Consider the following 19,128-nt stretch of genomic DNA (forward strand, 5'->3'; position numbering starts at 1 on the left):
TTTCTTCTAGAGTGTTTCCTCCCATTCTACTGCTCTTTTCCAAGATCCTTGAGCCCCTGTTGTAACAGAAAAGGGAGCTGAGAGAAACAGGTCTCTCAGCAAGGAACAAAAAGGGAGTCTTATTCCCACTCTTTATAAATATTGCACGTAAAAAAGAATAGTAAAAATCAAAATGCAGAGGGGGAATATGTACTTGAGGAAATACAGGCACCAAAGTAAGCAAGAATTTTGTTTTCATCTTTTCTCTTTAATCCCTTTCATAGTTCATTAAATGTAATCAAGCAAAGGCAAGTCAATTAAAGGTTTTCTCAGGATGGGACAGTTGCCATCTGCAGAAGTGATTGAGCATGTTAAATAGGGCTTTAAAAACTTGGGTAATTTCTCAAGTTCTAAGCAGAAACAAATGCCTGTGGTTAAAGCAGACTGCCTTGCTAGGGCCCAGTATCTGATTCAAAAGTCAGAAGAGGAACTCATGTGCATATATGTTTAGATTAATATTCATTAATTTCAACTGTTTCTTTTTCAGTTGAAATTATTATAGGTTAAAATGGTAAAGAAAAAGAAGAAATACTGCTTGCCCAAGAATATCACCAAGATTAGACAAATTAAGTCTGGAATCTACAAACAAAAAATAGAATACTTTCCAGAAGTTACAGCAAGCTCTTTAACATATATAGAGGCCGGCATCAAAAGGGAGGTAACACTGCATCAGTTATATTCAGTGTTAATTTCAAAGCATGAGTGTATGAAATTTTCCTTCTGCTCAATACAGCTGCATTATTTATATAATTAGTATTAAAATACAAGCTATCTATAAAAAATTCAGTTCTTCAGCCTGTGTGTACACTTCAGGCTGCTCCCAGTGCAAATATGAGCCGGCTTGCCTGCCAAGAACAGAATGTCTGCTTCAGCCAAGAGTGGGGATATAAGCTCGGCTGGTAAGGATAGGCACTTTGCAGTCTCCAGCCTGGCTTGCTTATAACAACTTTGGATTTTACTGTATCACACTGTTGCTGGCAGTGTTGACATACCCTCCTCATTTTAACAACTCTGTGGACAGCAAGAAGCCATCAGCAGAACACACAGTGGCTCTCAAACCAGCCTCAGGGCTGTGAGCTGCCAGTGAATAGCAGCCTCTGAGAGCAGCATGGGTCTGAACCAGCACACAGAGCCCCCGTGATTAATATTCATGCTACACATCCCAGAACAAACAGGAGATGCCAGTCTGATTCAAAGCTCTCTGAAATTGATGGAAACCTCTCCATTGACTACCATGGGCTCTAGGTCAAGCCCCAAGTGTGTTTTAAAATAGAAGGAATTCACTCTCCACATGTTTCAGTCCCTCACATTTATTGTCAGCAAACCTTGGGCAAAAAAATGCCTTTCTCTGCAATGAGACTCTCACTGGAGCCAGTAGGAGCCATATATACAGAGATGGAGGACATAAACTCAACGTAAAACAAATAGCATACTGAAAAGAATCTTGATTTTGAAATCACACAAGACAAAATTCAGTGATAAAGTGAGTGTTTCTTTGTAAGAAGTACAAAATAACTCAAGATTTTTTTATACCTGCAGGTTAAGAAGAAAATTTTCAATGAGGCACATTGAACCTTCATAATATAACATTAAAAAACCCACTCCTAGAAATCTAATACCATTATAATCATCTTCCTTAAACACTCTAATTATATCCTTCAAGTGTAAGTACTCAAATGTTAATTAAATATGGCCACCTAAATTATGATACGCAAAGGGGTTTTTTTTACTTATTAAAGGAATTTAATACTACTCATAGGTGTCTTTGTTAAATGTAGATTGACAATCAAGTTAAAGAATAAAACCTCATTTATTTTTATGCTACTTTATAAATTCTCTGAAGCTCAAGTCCTCTCAAAATAGTGTACAGTAATTTGATTAAAACTACCTTCAAATACTTTCCACCACATCTTTTACATGAAAACACCTTGCAAAGCCCACAATGTCTATATAAACATTTTACAGTGACTATCAAAAAAAATACTACAGAATTAAATAAAAGCAGATTGATATGGATCCTCCTCCTCAACCAATGAAATCCTAGCACCACACAAAATCTCATGATGTAAAACCAAGTGCTGGCTCTCCTTCTCTCTCTTTCCTTTTAATAACCAAAGAAATTATTTTCCAAAGCATGACTGTTAATACAGATTGGTTTGAAGAGTAGTTTTTAACAGTGATTTTTTTTTTCCTGCATTTTGCTTCAAGAAGAAAAATATGAAGTAAAAAAAAGGAAAAAGACGCAGGAAATAAAGTCCTAAGGTCAATTAACAGTGAGTCCCCACGGAAGCAAAAGTCGACATTTCGCGACGGATGGTACTGAATGGGGAGAGCTCCAGCTCTGTGGTGTACTCATTGTCATTGTCATCACTCGTCACCGTGGAAGACTTCTGGATGCATTCATCACAGCAGCAGCAGCAACACTCCATAAAGGCCCGGCTGAAAGGTTTACAGAGACAGAACAGGAGAACTGGGGTGACGCAGGACTTAAAGAACAAAAGGAACTGACTAATGAGATGGAGGAGGTCCATAGTCTGTCGAGAGACTCCTGTGGACATGTAGGCAGTCACAATATTGCAAATGTTTTCAGGAATGATGCAAAACCCATATAAAATGGTCAAAGCCACCACTGTGCAGTTCATCTGACTTTCCAGCTGAATCTGTCGCTTGTTCCCCCTCGTGCAGGCTTTTTCTGCCCTCCTGATTTTCCTGGCTGTCACCAGGGAGCAGGTAATGGTGAACAGGGTGGGCAGACAGAAGTAGCAGCCGAAGTACCACCAGAGCCGCGCCCCGTCGTAGGTGAGAGCCAGCACGTAGATGGTGTCGGGCAGGGCCGTGGAGATCTTCACCACGCAGCGCTCGCCCGGGGGGCTGCCGCTGTACTCGGGCTCCTCGGTGGCCAGCTGGCGCAGCACCACCTCGGGCAGGGCCAGCAGCAGCGCGCCCACCCAGATGACAGCCAGCTTGGCCGTGGTGGAGGCGCAGTTCTCGATCATCTCGTAGTACATCTGCACGTTGGTGGCGGCTCGGAAGCGGTCGATGCAGAGAGCGCACAGCGTGAAGGTGGTGACGCCCAGAGAGGCCACCTGGGAAGGAGGAGAGGCAGCACAGGTTAATACAGGTGCTGGCTAGGGGAGGGTAAAAAAACATCAGGCAGAAAAGGGAAAAGAAAATGAGAAAAAAGTGGGGGAGGAAGAGAAGCACCGAGCTTCTTCACCGAGAAGTTGAGCACCGTGGTGCTGAGTGCCATCAAAAGAAGCATCACAGACAGCACTCAGCTTCCAGTGTTTGCTGAGCTACCATCCAGCATGCATTTTCAATGAGGCACATTGAACCTTCATAATATGTGCATGCTTCTATTTTTTCCTCCTACAAATTCTTATTCCAGCTTGGTGTCAACCTCTCCTGGAGGTCCAAGCAAGCATCTGTGCAACACTGAGTGGGAAAAAATATAGAGGAATTGATCAAAATTTAAAACTAAACTGTTTCCTCCCCCACTTTTTTCTAAGGGGTGTTTTTCAGAAGGATTGGTTCCACCACAGGGGTTGGAATCTCAAGTCAAAATGGGAGAGATAGGAAAGTCTTCCTTCAGCAGAAGTTATGACCACATAACAAGTTCACCATGCAAGCAGAGGATCAAAACATTAAACTTTCCATATATTCAAAACTTAGAAACCCTAGGGATGAGGCATCTACTGAATTGAGTAGGATCCAACAACTATTTTTGTGGACTTAGGCTTTTAAGCAAAATTTTGATGGGATGTAGGTGCATAAATTCATCCCCCGCCATGAGTTCAAAGAAACTGTACTTGAAATCCTCAGACTTCCAGAGCCTGTGCAAAACTAATCTTCACTACAGTGGTTAGGCTCTATATAACCAACAGTCAATATTTCATTTAGAAAAAAATCACGGAAAACCGAGGCTTAATTTCATAGGAAACATTCTGTGGGAGAGTGTACTGTAGGCCAGGAGAAACAGAAGTTGTTTCATTCTTTAAATGATTTAAAGATGGATTGGAGAGAGCTGTCAATTATATACTGTGAGGAACAAGTACAGAGCAGTGCTTATGTTCTCTAGCTATAATAATCATTATTCTATGCATGAACAGAAATCTTGTGCTGCCATGAAACATCATTTCCTATCATTTTGTCCTGTTTATAATTTAATTTCCCAAAATAAATTTGCAAGAAGACTATATACATTTTGGCCTAATTCTATTAGTAATAAACTCAACTTCAGTTCAAATTTAAAGCAGAACTCCCATTAACTTCAATTGGACAAAGACTAAGTGCCCTGTTGATTTTTAATTCACTTATTTTCTTGGGTTTGCATACATATGTTATGCTGAAAATGTGTTGATGTGTTGTGAAGGAAAAAGAAAGTAAAATAATATTGCTAATAAATGTAAAGAATGCTTACTTTTATAATGAATGAACCATATCTCTGCAATAAAGTAATATTAGGCAGTTCACTATGATTTTGCTTATCCAAATTTGATGTGTAATGCTATATTCAAATTTCATATAGACTTTGGGAAACACTTTCTGATTTCTGCCATAATATTGAAATAATACTGTTTATGCATCTCTGAAAAAAGTTCTTCAAAGATAGATAGCACAATTATGCAAAATTATATAAATGTATCATTAATTTTGACCTTCAATATTTAACAGCCATATCAGATTGCTAAAATTGACTATCACTGAAAATATAAGGCACTTGTAATTCCAACTGCAAGATGTTGACCTGCTTGGAGAATTCTTTGAAGCTGCTTCCTAAAAGACGGAATAAGTAAGATCCAATCTCTTACTAATTAACTTGCAGAAATATTTAATAATGAAAAAGCACTACTGTAGATATTTTTAATAGGCAACCATTGATTTGGAAGTTTAATTGTCTGACAAGATTCAAAGAAAGCTTGGTAAATACAGCAAAAAAATAAAAAACATTTAAAGAAAAATACAGGGAAATCTTAATGAACAGTGATAAACTTTGCTAATGAAATATGATTGTCATGTATCACAGCTCAGAGTCAGATTTTTTAATTCAAGATTAGCAATTTTGTTTCCAAAATATTTAAATGTGTGTGCAGTCTTCAAATCTTTAGCCTTAACATGCAGAATGAATAACAAAAGGGTCAGGACTCAGCTTGCTACAATTATAAGGGACAGGGAAGTAACTGAGATCTGGAAATGACTGGGGACTGAAATAAAAATCAGCAAAACAGAAGAAAACCTGAGTGTCTGTACATTAAGATGTTTCCTTTCAGCTGTGGCGTGAGCCTCCCCCCACCCCAAGGCAGACACTTCAGCATTTCGTTGCAAACAGACTGTTCCACGGCGGCCCAGACATTAAACTCTGCAGCTGCTGGGGCTGGGCTAATGAAAGAAGACACGTCTGCCATGAGGAAACATAACCTAGGGGGCTTCTGTCACATTGACTGACCAGCAACTTGGAGGCTTCAAACAGGGAAATAGAGCAAGAGCAAACAACTAGGAATACTGGAAGGCGGCTTTGAAAACCCTCCCATGGACTTACTGATGAAACAAGCTAAACAAAGCCAGTGTTTCAAGCAACAGTTTCCTATTTTCTGTAGATTAGCAGAGTTAGTGATGCCATGGAAAAGCTTGCAAAAACCAAACAAAAACACACAAACAGATGATCATGGATTCACTCCAGCTGACTTGCTTAAATGCAGTAGAGCAATTCAAGGGTTGGATTATTTACTCCACACAGCAGACTATGAGTAATAGCCAGCAAAATTAATGGGTGCTGCTCAAAACCTATGAGTGAGAACTGGGACATGTATTCTGCACGTTCACACCATTTCAGTCTAGGTGTGTTTCTTCATACCAGTCATACTAATAATTAGAGCTAAGCTGAAAGTGTGAAAAAAATTCAGAGAAGTTTTCTTTTCAGGTATTATACTGTCTTGAAATAACTACAGAATTAAGATCATTAATTTGACAGGGAGAAGGTAAAGCACAAATTAACAGATTTTAAAGTGGTGCAAGGCTGCATGGAGTTTAATGGCACTCTTCTTGTAACAGCTGAGTGTCTGATGTGCTGTTCCAGTCTTAATTCCAACAACCTGGCTGGAAATGAGGCAAGGTAAGGGCAACTCAGGCTCAGTAGTTTTTGATCATTACTTAGTTCTCTGGTTTATTTCTATACTGTCCACTGAAGATTCTCCTGCAGCCTCCAGACATTCAGGATGACATAATTTTACAACTTTCTGTTACTACATGAAATCAGCAAAGTCCCCAAATTTCCAACTGAATGACCATCAATCTGCTCCGAGGAAGTGGTGAAAGAATCCCTGCTTTGAGGAGATACCCACACCATTTGGGCAGAGAACTGCTGCTGAAAGTATTGCTAGCTACAGCATACACAGAATTATTGGTACAAAAGAATCTCTTTAAACACTGTTGCTCTTTAAAACGCCTTGAGAGTTAGTGGGCACTGTGATGCCCCTTCAAGACACTGCATTAACCTTTGGTCATTAGCTCACCAGCTGTTAGTCAACAGTGTCAAAACTGATTTGGGGAACTGAGGCCACAGAGAACAAAAGCAAACTCATGAAATGCTCAGCATAATTGCTGTTCTCCTGTCCACTCTTCCAGCATACTGGTTCCCCTTTCACAAACTTTAACAATTACCAGAATGTTCCCAGGCCTTTCCTGGCCTGGCCTACTTCTTCTCCTGGCTGTGGTCCCACAGCTCTTGGCCCTGGCTTCCAGGAGCAGAGACTGGCTAACCAGCAGAGCAGTGTAGATGTATTACAGTGACTTATGGCTGGGGCAATAAAAGTCAATTTTGTCCCACTAATTTCTAGTCAAAAGTAATGAAAACCAGAAGCAAGATCAGAAGAGGTGACTTGGGTGAAAAGTCCAACAAAGACCAAATTCTGTAAGTGAATACAAAAGAAGGGTTGGGTCATTCCACCCAGTAAGACAAAGAGCAATAAGTGATATTGCTGCTATCTACAGAAAAACGTATTATGAGATACAAAAGTCACTTAAGCCAAAAGACAGCGAACGTTACAGAATGGAAATCAACCAGCTCTGAGCAGCTCCAGGCCAGAAATGGCAGTGACCATTCTAATGGAAAAGTGAGTGGAAACAATGTAAACTAAATTTATATTGAACAAGTTAAAATAAAAATGTTATAAGAAGTAGACTTCAGCAGCTGAAGCTGAAGTTTCTAAGACAGAATATATTTTATGTTGATAGCAAAGAATTTCTTAAAACTGCATGGCACTCTTCCTTAGTTACAAGATGAGATGGGTATACACAACATTTTTACATTGTAATGGGAAAGCTGAACTACAGCAGAGGTTGGTGACTAGTATCCAAGCCACCTCTGAGTTATCACTCAGAGGTGACACTCCATGGATTCTGTATATCCATTCCTGTTATATCATATAAATTACTTTATTCCTCAAGCCATTATAGATTATCACTTTCTGATGGCTATTTCCACATCCACATTAAACTTCATAGCTTTTGAACATGTTAATGAAACATACCGTGGGACTCCTGTAGAGTTATCTGTTTTCCCTAAGATAAATAAATAAATAAATTTAGCACAGACTGCAATACTTTTTTTTTGTGCTACTCTACACTTACAGTACAGACTCCAGTAATAAGAACAGACTACTGCAAAATAAAAGATCAATTCATTGCAAACAATAATGTAATATTTACCTAGATTTCTGCTCTTTTAATAAAGAAGACCCACTCTACTCCCCAAAAAACCCCAACAACCACCAAAACAAAACCAAGAAAAACAGTCATTATTAAAAAAGAATATATCTGTATTTCTCACAAGAAGTGCCATTAATGGCTTTATGCATTAAAATAGGGAAGAGTCTCACAGTGAAAACACTACTGCGGTGTGGCAAGAATAGTTCAGTAGCCAAGAAGATCTGGAGCCAGTGTACAGCTCTGACATCAGCAATTATCTTATGTATCCCAAATAAAAATCTATATCACCTATCTGAAAGATGAGATGATAATTCTGAAATCTACTATCAGGGAGACAGTCCCACACACATGGAATAACAGGTACAACACTGTTGTTTCTTTTGAAATACTATCAACATTCACACCAAGGAGTCATAAAGCACACTTGCTTTATGTGATATTTACTCTTAATATCTTACACTTCTGTATATCACAAGATATACTGCATAGAATCAGAATCCATTTCCATGTGCCACTCTTGAGTTCTGTAGGAAGCAAAAGCCAACAGACTATCAGGGCACTGAAAATACTCACTAGTACACCACATGCTTATCCAGGGGCCTGGAAATATCACAAAACACAAAAGGATTTCATTTCTGTTAATTTCCCTGTTTGCTATCTACTACACTACCAAATAGGTACATGTTTTTTTCTGTGTCACTTTCCACTGAGGATCAAGTTCTCATCACACTACACAAGGGACTCCTGTACTAGTTCTTAATAGCAGCAATATGGACCTACAGATAGGAATCTACCTCTTCCTCTTTCTGCAGGAATAATCCTGTCATATGGAGAAATTACATGCTAGTGTTCAGAGCAGAGTCAATAGAGTTGGGATCACAGACGCTGCCTTTTCCTCTCCCCACATATGTAACTTAAGTATCACTGACCCAATTTTAAACCTACTCTGACACAAATTCATTTCCATGCTGAAATGCCACAGGCAAAGTTTAGCCAAAAGCAAAACCTTAGAGGATCCTAAGGACAGGATTTGCAGAGGAAAGAAAGACTGACACAACAACCAACATGGCAGCTATCATCATCGTGCCATTAATACCTAAAGGGCAGAGACATATTAACACTTCAGTTTAAAATAATTATTGTGTGATAAGCACTGAAGATATTCTGCTCAGTTAAAGATACATCAAGTCATTGCCCTAGAAAACTCTCATGATGAAGCCTTGAAACTGCAAACATCTCTGAGTGTCTTTGTCTGTGACCCAGAGGACTCACTGGAGGTTCAGGAGCACAGCTCTGACTGGAGTCAAAGAAGAGACATAAAGAAAATGCCGCACATCAAAAGACACAGAAAAGACAGATAATACACAGCTTTTATAAACTCCCATTAAAAATGTATTTGCTTCCCTAAAGTGAAACTTAAAATGGGGATCTCTTCTCACAGCTTTGGAACAGGCAGAGAGCAGCAGCTTTCTCTGTGCTTCTTGCTTACCTCTGTCAAGTAAAGAGAAATGGGAAAAAGCCTCACCTCAAATTGCCCTGGAGGATCAGCTCCAGGGAAAGAGAGCAATTCGTGTTTCAGTCCAAATCAATCCTTATGCTTTCCACTAAGAATACTAATTGTGATAGCTTTCCTGAGCTGGAACTTGCCCACGAGAAACAGGAGTGATGCCACAAATTCATTGCCAAAAGCACATGCAGAGTTTGGGCATCAGATTTCAAAGGCTTTTACTGTCAGCCTGCTCCAGAATCACACCAGTCTTGTATGCATGTTATGGTCCAGATGAGGACATCACAAATTCTGTCCTGTTCTTTGTGAGGTGTCTGAGAAAAGCAGAGGGCCTCATGTTCACTAGCACTGAATTCAGGGTTGTGTACCATACACTGGCCTCAGCAACTTCTTGCTCTGTGCTGGACTGCACAGGATGGTAAATCAGCCTCTGCAAACCCTCATGCTAGACCACCCCTCAATTCTAAACCCCTGCTTGGCCATAAGTGGCTTGATTCAATCTGTTGACATGGAATGCAACCCCCTCAAACAAAGCTTCTCGTGTAACCTCCAATGGCAAAATGCACACAACTCAAGCAAAGTTCCATCTTAAGCCTGAAAGAAGGTTTCCAGTCCTACCTGACAGAATCCATTTGTCATCTTGTGCAAGTTGCTCTGGGCCTTACACAACTTATTTTATGTCTTCACTACTGGCTTTCAGCATTAAAATAAAATAAAGAAAAAACTCAATTTCACATGACCAACAGTTGTAAAATATTTAAAAGCACAGTAACAGTACAGATTTTGTCTACATTTATATTTCTTTCTATTAAGGCCTAGAATAAATCTGTAAGTAGGGAAACTGGAATTATATTTAAAAGTTCAAATGACTGACTGCTTTGAACAAAACCAAAAGGATTTCACATAGCAGGAATTACCCAAATTCATTGTCTTTCTATTGTAATTTACTTCATGTCTCCTGATTCTGAGTAATACTGACAAAAGTATATGAAAGACAAAACAAGCAGTGTGCAGGTAAACACTTCACACTTGCATGCCAAAACCTAGAATTCTGAGCCATGCAGAAAAGTGGCAGAGTATTAAAAGGCAAAGGAGAAGCACATCTCCACACATCCCTACAGGCAGAGTAGCTGCATCAGTTGTTCAAACTCCCTTCTCAACTCCTTTTCAGTACACTCAAAACTAGTAGTTACAAGTGGCCATACTGTTATACAATATACAGCTGAAATTACTACTTAATGTACTTGTCATAGAAGATCTTCACTAGGTATGGAAAAACTGGCCTTTAAATTAAATTTGTGAAGACACTCCACTGCTGGAAGCTCAGTCTTTACCTATACAAATGTGCAGGAAGATATCATAAAGCATTTTTCCCAGACTGTGTGTGCATATGTATTATCACCAGCAGCAGATGCTTTGTTGGAATTCTACACAATATCCATAAAACAGCATAAATACAAACCAATTGGTCAGAAGAGGCTGAACTAAGAAAACTCAAGGTATTTCCCTGGGATCACCTGAAACCTTCAAACAGCACAAAGCATGCCAGAATCATGTCAAAATGCTGTGATCACTGCATCACTTGCTGTGGATAATCAGCCATACCCTGCTCTCTAGTTCTGACAGTAGAAGCTGGTATGACAGAAGACTCAGGCCAATAAGGGGTTTTGATGCTGGAGATACTTCTGGATCTACAAACCCAGGTGAGACACACAGCTCTCCCTCTAAACAGCATATGCAAAAAACCCCCAAAAATAAAGACATTAAAAGATGGAACCAAGAGACCCTGAAAAGAACCAAACACTGTGCAAACTTATAGAAAAGACAGACAGGAGGTTAAAATGTGTCCATCTTCAGGAAGATGATTCCATATTTGTATTCCACAAAGGTCTGGAAACTTCTCCTGAAGATATCTGTCAAAGCTTTCCTCTCAAGGAGATAAGAAGACTTCACCCTTCCCCTGTGTGTGAGAAGAAGATGGGCCTGCCCAGGTGAGTTACAAAGGAAAAGAGAGGGTTGTTCAGCTGTCAGATAATATAATGCTGTAAACAATCCCTGACAGAGCAAGGAGCAGCAGCTGCACATGGGATGGGTTTCATGACATGTTACACGTCTGCATGGCTCCTGGTGGTGTCAGTGTCACTGTGCAATGCCTCTGAGGTTAGATCAACACTTGGAAAGCAGTGAACTTTTGCTCTAGCTGCCTTCTCTGCCTCAGCCGGGTCAAATCCTGATTTATAGGACAGTGTCTTTCATTCCAGGCGCCAGGTGAACTGATCCACGAACGTTCAGTATCTGCCACTCATTGCCACAGTTTACAGAGAGGGAAATCCAGCCTTTTACTTACTCCTTTCAAGGTGATGAGATAATTTACATAAATGAGTACTGTATTTAATGACACTGAACAAAAACTATACAATTCTGGGAGCAACACAGAACCGTAAGGCTATACCTCTTCATATTTACAACTAAGAACTAAAATTCTTAAAAACTTTACTTTAGAACTAAGTTATTATACTTCCTCAAGGACAAGGGAAATGCTTTACTTTTAGACACCAGTGATAATTAAGCCTAACACAGCCACCGGTTCACCTGACCGGAGTGGTGCCAGTTCTTGAATAAGACCAGCTCTAGACATCCACAGAACTTTAAAGTGAAAAAATAAGATAACATTAAATTATAATAGCAGCAGCTGAATATTTTTCAGGATTACAGCTTTGAATTTCAGCAACTACATTTCAGCTAAATACTTTCAGTTTGAAAAACTCTTTAGTGCCCAAAGTCGCAAAGCATAAGCAACTAATTTTGAGGAGCAGCGTGGCCACACAAATCATCTAAACTACTGATCTATTTCAGCTTTGCATGTGGATGCGCCAAAAAAGGGTTAGGAAGCATGAAATGTCACATGAAAGTCCTTGAAACACCAACTACAGTAGCTATTTTAAATGAAATGGTTACTTTTAAAACACTGCTACTTACTGGCTACTTATTTTTACTGGTTAAGGCAAGCAGCCCCAGAATCCATTTCAGGAATTTTAAAGGATTCAAGCACTAAGTTTCTCCATAAATACATATTTACTGCATCATGTCTTCTTAAATGCAAATGACTTCAGTGTACTCTGAGTTTTTAAATGCAGGTGGTATAGTACTGGCCTAGAATTCAACTAAGCGTAACACAGCTCCACCCTTTGTCCAATACCACCAGTAATAAACTAAACAGATGAAAGAAGCTGTGGCAATTTTATGGCTACATAGGTCACACATCTTTCTTAACACTTCAAAATATTGTAGTATCATTTGACTGTTAATTCTTTGCTACTGTGTACTAATGCTGAAATTGACACTCTCTATATGGATAACAAGTTGGGTATTTGAGGCTTTTCTGGGAGGTTGCTTTTATGTTTGTTTGGGTTTTTTTCCTAATAGCTCATTCTTAGGACAAGAGAACCACCAGTTGTTCCCTCAGCTCTCAGTTACAGAATAATGTTGGACATAAGGTTTTGAGAATACAGGAGAGCCAGCCAGAACTCCAGGCTAGCACCATAGCAGCAAGCCTCAGTGTTCGGTTCCAGTAAATAAATAAAGCAGACAACCTGAGCACTGCCGGCAGGACTGTGGCCAGCTGTCTGAGAGCTTCTTTGACAGAGCCGCTGAACAGCTGCCAAGAAGCTGCAGTTTAAACGGAGCTGGTGTCTTCCAAAAAAAAAAAAAAAAAACCAAAACAGAAAAACCCCAAAACAACAATAAAAACAAAACCCAACAAACCTGCAGCTATATAAACGTGAGATTTGAAGCTGAAATATAAGTTAAGAGCCCAGACATTCCATTATTCCATTGATGGGATGATCCCATTTTTACAATCACCTCCTTACAAGCTATCCCTTCAAGCCCTTCATCCGCTTTCCCGACTCATCTTCACTTTACTAAAACAAACAAAGTGAAAAACTTGAGATCTAATTCTGAGAGGATCACTTGTTTTCCAGGGTCACAGGGAATAAGGAAAGTTTGGCAGAAGTCGTGCGAGCGGCAGGGAGCGCCGGACGCACCCAGCGGGAGCCGCAGAAATCCCGGTGCCGCTGGACCCGGCGCGGCCACCGCCGACTCCGCTCCCTGCGGGCCGGGACGGCCCCGCTCCGTCTCAAGAGCGCTCAGGAAACCCGAACCAAAGGCACCGGGACGCCCCCGGGCCGGCAGCGACGGCAGCGAGAGCGCCGGCCCCGCACACGGCTCAGGCTTGCGGCGGGGAGAGCAGCTCGGGGGCCGCGTATCCCCACGCAGGGACGTTACCTCAATGTACGGGACGATTTTGCAAGAGAAGTCTTCTAGAAGCCACTTCTTGGTGAGCTCCTGGAAGATAACCAGCGGCAGGCAGAAGAAGACGATGAGGAAGTCCCAGAAGGCCAGGTTGGCCAGCAGGGAGTTGGAGATGCTCCGCATGTAGTAGTTGTGGCAGACGATGCACATCACTGCCATGTTGCCCATGATGCCGATGCCGAAGATCACCACGGAGAGGCACATGACGGCGTAGGCGCCGTACGACTCCTCGGTCAGCGGGTAGAAGGGGTTGCGGAGCCGGGCGCGGCGCCCCGTGGCGTTCCCGCGGCCCCCGGCGCTGCCCTCGCCGCCGGCCGAGCCGTTCAGGGGCAGCCAGCGGGGCCCGCCCCTCCCCGCCGCCGCCCCGGGCTCGCTGCTCCGCGCCCGCCGTCGCCCGGTGCCCGGGGCCCCGCGTGGCGCGCAGCTGCCGCCCGGCCCCGCCGCTCCGCCGCCAGCGAGGGCTCCGCGCCCGGGCAGCGCCGCGGCCGCCCGCCGGCCGGGGGCGAGGGGCGGCGGGGCCGGCGGCGAGCGGGAGCGCTGCGGGGGCGCCGGCGGCCCAGAGGCTGCCACGGGCTCCGGGGCCAGGGCGCAGGCAGCCCACGCACCCAGCACCTGGCAGAGCAGGGCGAGCGGAGCGCCCAGGGGCCGCATGGCCGGGAGGCGGCGGGGCTCGCCCGCTCTCCTTCAGACCCGGCGGCCGCCTCGCTCGGCGGGGCTGGGAGCGGGAGACATGCCCACCCGGCTCCCGGGAATAGCCGGGTCAGGAGCAGCCACCACGCCGCTGCGGCCGGAGCGCTGCTCCCGCTGCCGCCGGGGTCCGCCGCGGGCAGCGGCCGGCGCTGGGGGCGCGACGAGCGGAGCGGCGAGCAGCCTCTTGTCACCGACGCCCGGGGCAGACCCGGAAAGTTGTGTCGCCGTCTCCGACGCGCAGAGTTAATGTAGCAAGTGCAGCGCCGGGAGAACCCCCCCTCGGCGCTCCGCCCTTTCCCGGGACCGCTGCCTCCTCGCCAGCAGCCGCACCGTTCTCGTGCTGCCCATTTGCGTCCTCTCGCCGCCGCGGGCACCTGGCGGCTCCACGGGTCAGGAAAGGTCCCTTTGGGAAGACACCTCCCCTCGCCGGGCGGTCGCGAACACTAACTCCTCATCTCCAGCACCTCGGAGAACACAGGTTGTTGCGCGCAGCTTAAGGTGTTTCAGAGCTTTGCAAAACTGTTGCCGGGATCGATCATTGCACCCCCAAACACTCGCACGCGGGCCGGGGACGGCGAGCACGGCCAGGGCACCAAAGATGCTGCCGGCGCCGGGCGGGCAAGCCCCGGGACGGACCCCTCGGGGCTGCTCTCGCCTCCCGAGTCGTGCGGGCACCAGCTGAAGCGGGGCGGCAGCCACGGCCCCGGCGCAGGCAGGGGCTGGTGTACCGCGGGCTCTGGTGTACGGCGGGCTCTGCTCCCGCTGCCGGCTCCCCGCGGCTCCGGCCCCGCTCAGCCCGGTGCGGCTCGCCAGGCTCGGAGCGGCTCCGCCGCGGCTCTCGGGGCGCGCCGGAGAGGCGGGCGAGCCGCGGCGGCCGCAGTGCGCAAGCGCCGCCCGGCGGCGCCGCGGGGCCGAGGCACCGCCCGCCGGGGCGGCCGGGCTGAGGGCGGCTCTGGGGCCGGGCCGGGCTGAGGGGCGGGTGTAGGGCCGGGCCGGGCTGAGGGCGGCTCTGGGGCCGGGCCGGGCTGAGGCGGGTGTGGGGCCGGGCTGAGGCGGGTGTGGGGCCGGGCCGGGCATGCCGCTCCCCGCCGGCCCCCGAGCTCTCCTGGCCGGGATGCATCCCCGCCGCCGGCTGTCCGTCCGCAGCTCACCGGCGCGCCCCGGTCTCAGCGTGTGGCTGCCCTCCCCGGGCCGCGGGTGCCCGCGGGACCGAGCGGAGGGACAGGCGAGCCGAGCGCCCTGCTGTGGTACCGGGGGTCTCGCCCGGTGGGAGCGGGGGTGGCTGGGAGGCGGTGCGGGAAGCCGTCGGCACCGGGACGGCACCGGAGCAGCGAGGGCACCTTGCTGCAGGGGCAGAGGCCACGGACGGGGAGAAAGGGACGCGGGTTCCCCTGGGAGAGCGCAAACGGAGCAGCAGGCTGGGCGAAGGAGGTGGCGTTCACACAGCATCCCGCACTGGAATAGCATCAGAAGCGTCTCCACAAATTTCTTTCCTGCTATGGATATTTGTGTATGGTCTTCTTTCTTGCATTTGTACAGTCAGATAAACTTAATAGTTCTTTCTTCTTGTTTGTCTGATTTTTATTTCATTCAGGTGACAGCTCGCCGAATTTGGATGCAGTAAGTCTATCAGTACCCTTAAGGATTCTCCATCGCCCCTGCAACTTGCCATTTTCTAGAGCTTTTGTGTAAAGTATGCCCAACTAGTTTAAAAGTTAAACATTTTTCCCATAAAGCAGTTTGAGAAGGTGTTGTGCTATTTTTCCTTTGAAAAATGTCTGTGATAATCACCCAGAAAACACAAACAAGACAAACAGAGAGTTTTTCCTTTTCTCAAACCATTCTCACCCATGTAGGCGAGGTGTAACTGTGGAAATCAGAAGGTGTTTCTGGACTTATGGGAGTGTGTAACCAGTGAGGCACTGCTGTGTTGCATATCCCTAAATACAAGTCAAGCCATTTTCTTCTTCTTTCTTAGCAATGTAAATAAAATCTCCTGGATAAAAATGACCAAATTAATTTTAAGAATTCCTAATAAATAGTAAGTTTAATCTAATAAAGGTATCTATGAGTGTTAAAAACTAACTAGGAAGTGCTAAAACCTATCAGGAAAAGAATGGCAAATGTATTTAACCTTTTTTCCCATACATTTTTCTCTCATTTGTTCCTTCTGAGCTCAGCTGGTGTATAAAAGGAGTTAATGATGATAATGAGCTTACATTTACAGTGCCTTTCTTCCTGAAGAGTCCCAAAGGGCATTACAACCAGATATGATAAATTCCCTGCTTGTTCTTAAAGGGTACTGGGGATTATTGCTGCTGGCTTTTATATGAAAGGAGCAGACAGCAGCTAGCAGACATACTGTCCTTCTGTATACTTCTGCAAGAAATATGGATCATCAAGAAGAAGGTTAAGCAGTGTTTGGTTGACATCATTGATCCTGTAATGGTGAGATAAGAACTGAGTTGTGCATAGGTTCTCCAGTGTTGGCATTTCGCCTGCTTATAATGGAGAAAATTATTTCTGAACACAAAGAAAACTCTTATAAACTATTATCTTTGTCACATTTCTTTTGATTCATTAAGTACTTTCTTTGTTGCAAAGAGCAGCACATACGGAAAATTTGGATTTTGTTGATTGTATTTAGCCAAGCTAAAAAGGTCTTTTGCTGGCTTTAGAAACAGTTCATTTGCCATTAAGATAGTCTCCTCTTTACTTCTGCTTTTCTGTGCCTGAAAATTGCATTTTTCAAATATCTTTTGTCTCATTAAAAAAAAATAATTGCTGCAGTCCATACAATTTCTGAGGTTTTGTTTGTTTGGGTTTTTTTAGGGAACAAGTTCATTGTGGGTTATTTTAGGGCCGATGGTGCATTCATTCCATGTCTTTCAAATAATTCTGTTACTTCTTATGATAAGATATTCCCGTAGAATAAAACTCCTACTCCATTATTTTCTGATACAGCCTACAGTTCATTCAGGCTTTCACAACTCTGCTAAAGAAGTTGTATATGTTTTGACAGTCTTTCTAACAATTCATGCATCAGCCTAGAAACAATATCAAAAACCACAAGCAGACTTTTATATTTATAACATGTTTAAAGAAAAAAAAAAAAAAACCAGCCCAGAAACACCCAAAATATTTTTCTCTGTTAGACTGGGGAACTAAAATTCATAGATGTTTTTGCAGCCAAAATCTATAAAAGGAACACCAATAAGCATGTTCCTACATGAAAAAAACATAAAATTGAAAGGATTCCAAATACATTCATTTTGTTCTGTTGGTGTTCTATGATATTTCATCTATGATAAAAAAATCAATAGGCTTTCAATGCCTGCACTGCTGGTTTTTTGACATCTCCAGTATTCATTACCTGAATAAGTAATACTGAACATGTTATTGTGTTTCAGCAAGAAACTGAAACAGCAAGAAGCCGTTCTTTTTACCTCTCCTCAGGGTTCATAGAATCACAGAATGGTTTGTGTGGGAAGGGGCCTTCAAGATCATCTGGTTCCAGCCCTCCTGCCATGTACCTTCCATAGACCAGGATGCTCAGAGCCCCCTGCAACCTTGGCCTTGAACACTTCCAGGGACAGGGCATCCACAACTTCCTAGGGAACTTGTTCCTCACCACTTTCAGAGTAAAGAATTTCTTCCTAATATCTAATCTAAAACTACTTAATTTCATTTTGAACCCATTCCCCCTTGTCTCTGTGAATTGTCTCTCTCCAGCTCTCTTTAGGTACTGGAAGGTGCTTTAAGTTCTCCTTGGAGCGTTTTCTTCTCCAGCCTGTCTAGGTAGGAGAGGTCTTCCAGCCCTCTAATTATCTTTGTGTTCCTCTTCTGGACTAGCCCAAGAGCCCCCTGTTTGTGTTATGTTGGTGTCCCCAGAGTGAGCACAGCACTCCAGCTGGGCTCTCTCCACAGCAGAGCAGAGGGGCAGGATCCCCTCCCTCAACCTGCTGGCCACACTGGCTGCAGCCCAGAATCCTGCTAGCAATGGTCAACAGTTCATCACTGAAGAAGAAAGATTATATTTCCCAAGAAAACTTCTGTCTTTTGGTTTTGAACTATGGTGTGCTCAGGTACTTTATGCTTGTTTTTATGCTTTATTACACTTTATTCTTCTTTCTCGTTTAGGCAGATTTAAAAGAAAAACCTTTTGTCTATAAAAAAGGTAGATTTGTTTATGCTGTCTTCTTACATCTCACTGGATTTTGTTGTGTATTCTGTCATAAAAATCTGAGTTTGGAGAGAGATAATTACTGTGATGTGGTATCACTGGGCTTTTTATTTCAGACAGATGAACACGCTGTAATCAACAGGAGGAATTTTGGTTTTGAATTCAGTTTCTTACATGGTTGAGCCAGGCTCTATAACAATAAAAAAATGCTGAAAATTTTGAAATTTAAATTAAAAAATAATTTGAAGTTTAATGATAATATTGTAAGTTTGTTGTAATTAGTATTTTGATTGTTCATTTATTGATGTCCATTAAGAAATCTTCTGATGGCTCCTGAGTATAGCTTGCTCTTCCTGGCTAGTTTCACATTTTAAATTATAATGCTTTTCCCTTTAACCTTTCTCATTTGCTGAAGTTTGAATTCTGTTTTAAAGGATAAATGTCAATGCTCATGTCACACTGTCCAACTAAATTTGTTTGATAAGTTATCCTTATTTTAAAAGAGAAGTTCCATCAACTTCTCAATTACAATTAGTAATAAAGAAACCAAGTATATATGTTACATGGAAAACTGTGATGTGGTTGATACTTGCATTGCTGCTTTTCTGTCCTTTTTTATCCAAAAGGCTTCTGCCTTTTGATGATGATGATGTATTGACTATTTATGAACAGTGATCACTGGATTGAG

The 19,128-nt window shown here is 43.6% G+C and overlaps 1 protein-coding gene across 1 annotated transcript; it reads right to left on the reverse strand.

Annotated features, from left to right (window-relative positions):
• Window positions 1-226: 226 nt before the first annotated feature.
• GPR37 (G protein-coupled receptor 37) lies at window positions 227-14,233 on the reverse strand. Its single transcript, XM_063155389.1, has 2 exons — window positions 13,541-14,233; window positions 227-3,125 (listed from the first exon to the last, which is right to left on the reverse strand). The coding sequence occupies exons 1-2, from the start codon at window positions 14,216-14,218 to the stop codon at window positions 2,307-2,309; spliced, it is 1,497 nt and encodes a 498-aa protein (XP_063011459.1). The 5' UTR covers window positions 14,219-14,233; the 3' UTR covers window positions 227-2,306.
• Between the last annotated feature and the right edge of the window lie 4,895 nt (window positions 14,234-19,128).

This window comes from Melospiza melodia, chromosome 4, assembly GCF_035770615.1.
Source record: "Melospiza melodia melodia isolate bMelMel2 chromosome 4, bMelMel2.pri, whole genome shotgun sequence".
In the NCBI taxonomy this organism is placed as follows: Eukaryota; Metazoa; Chordata; class Aves; order Passeriformes; family Passerellidae; genus Melospiza; species Melospiza melodia.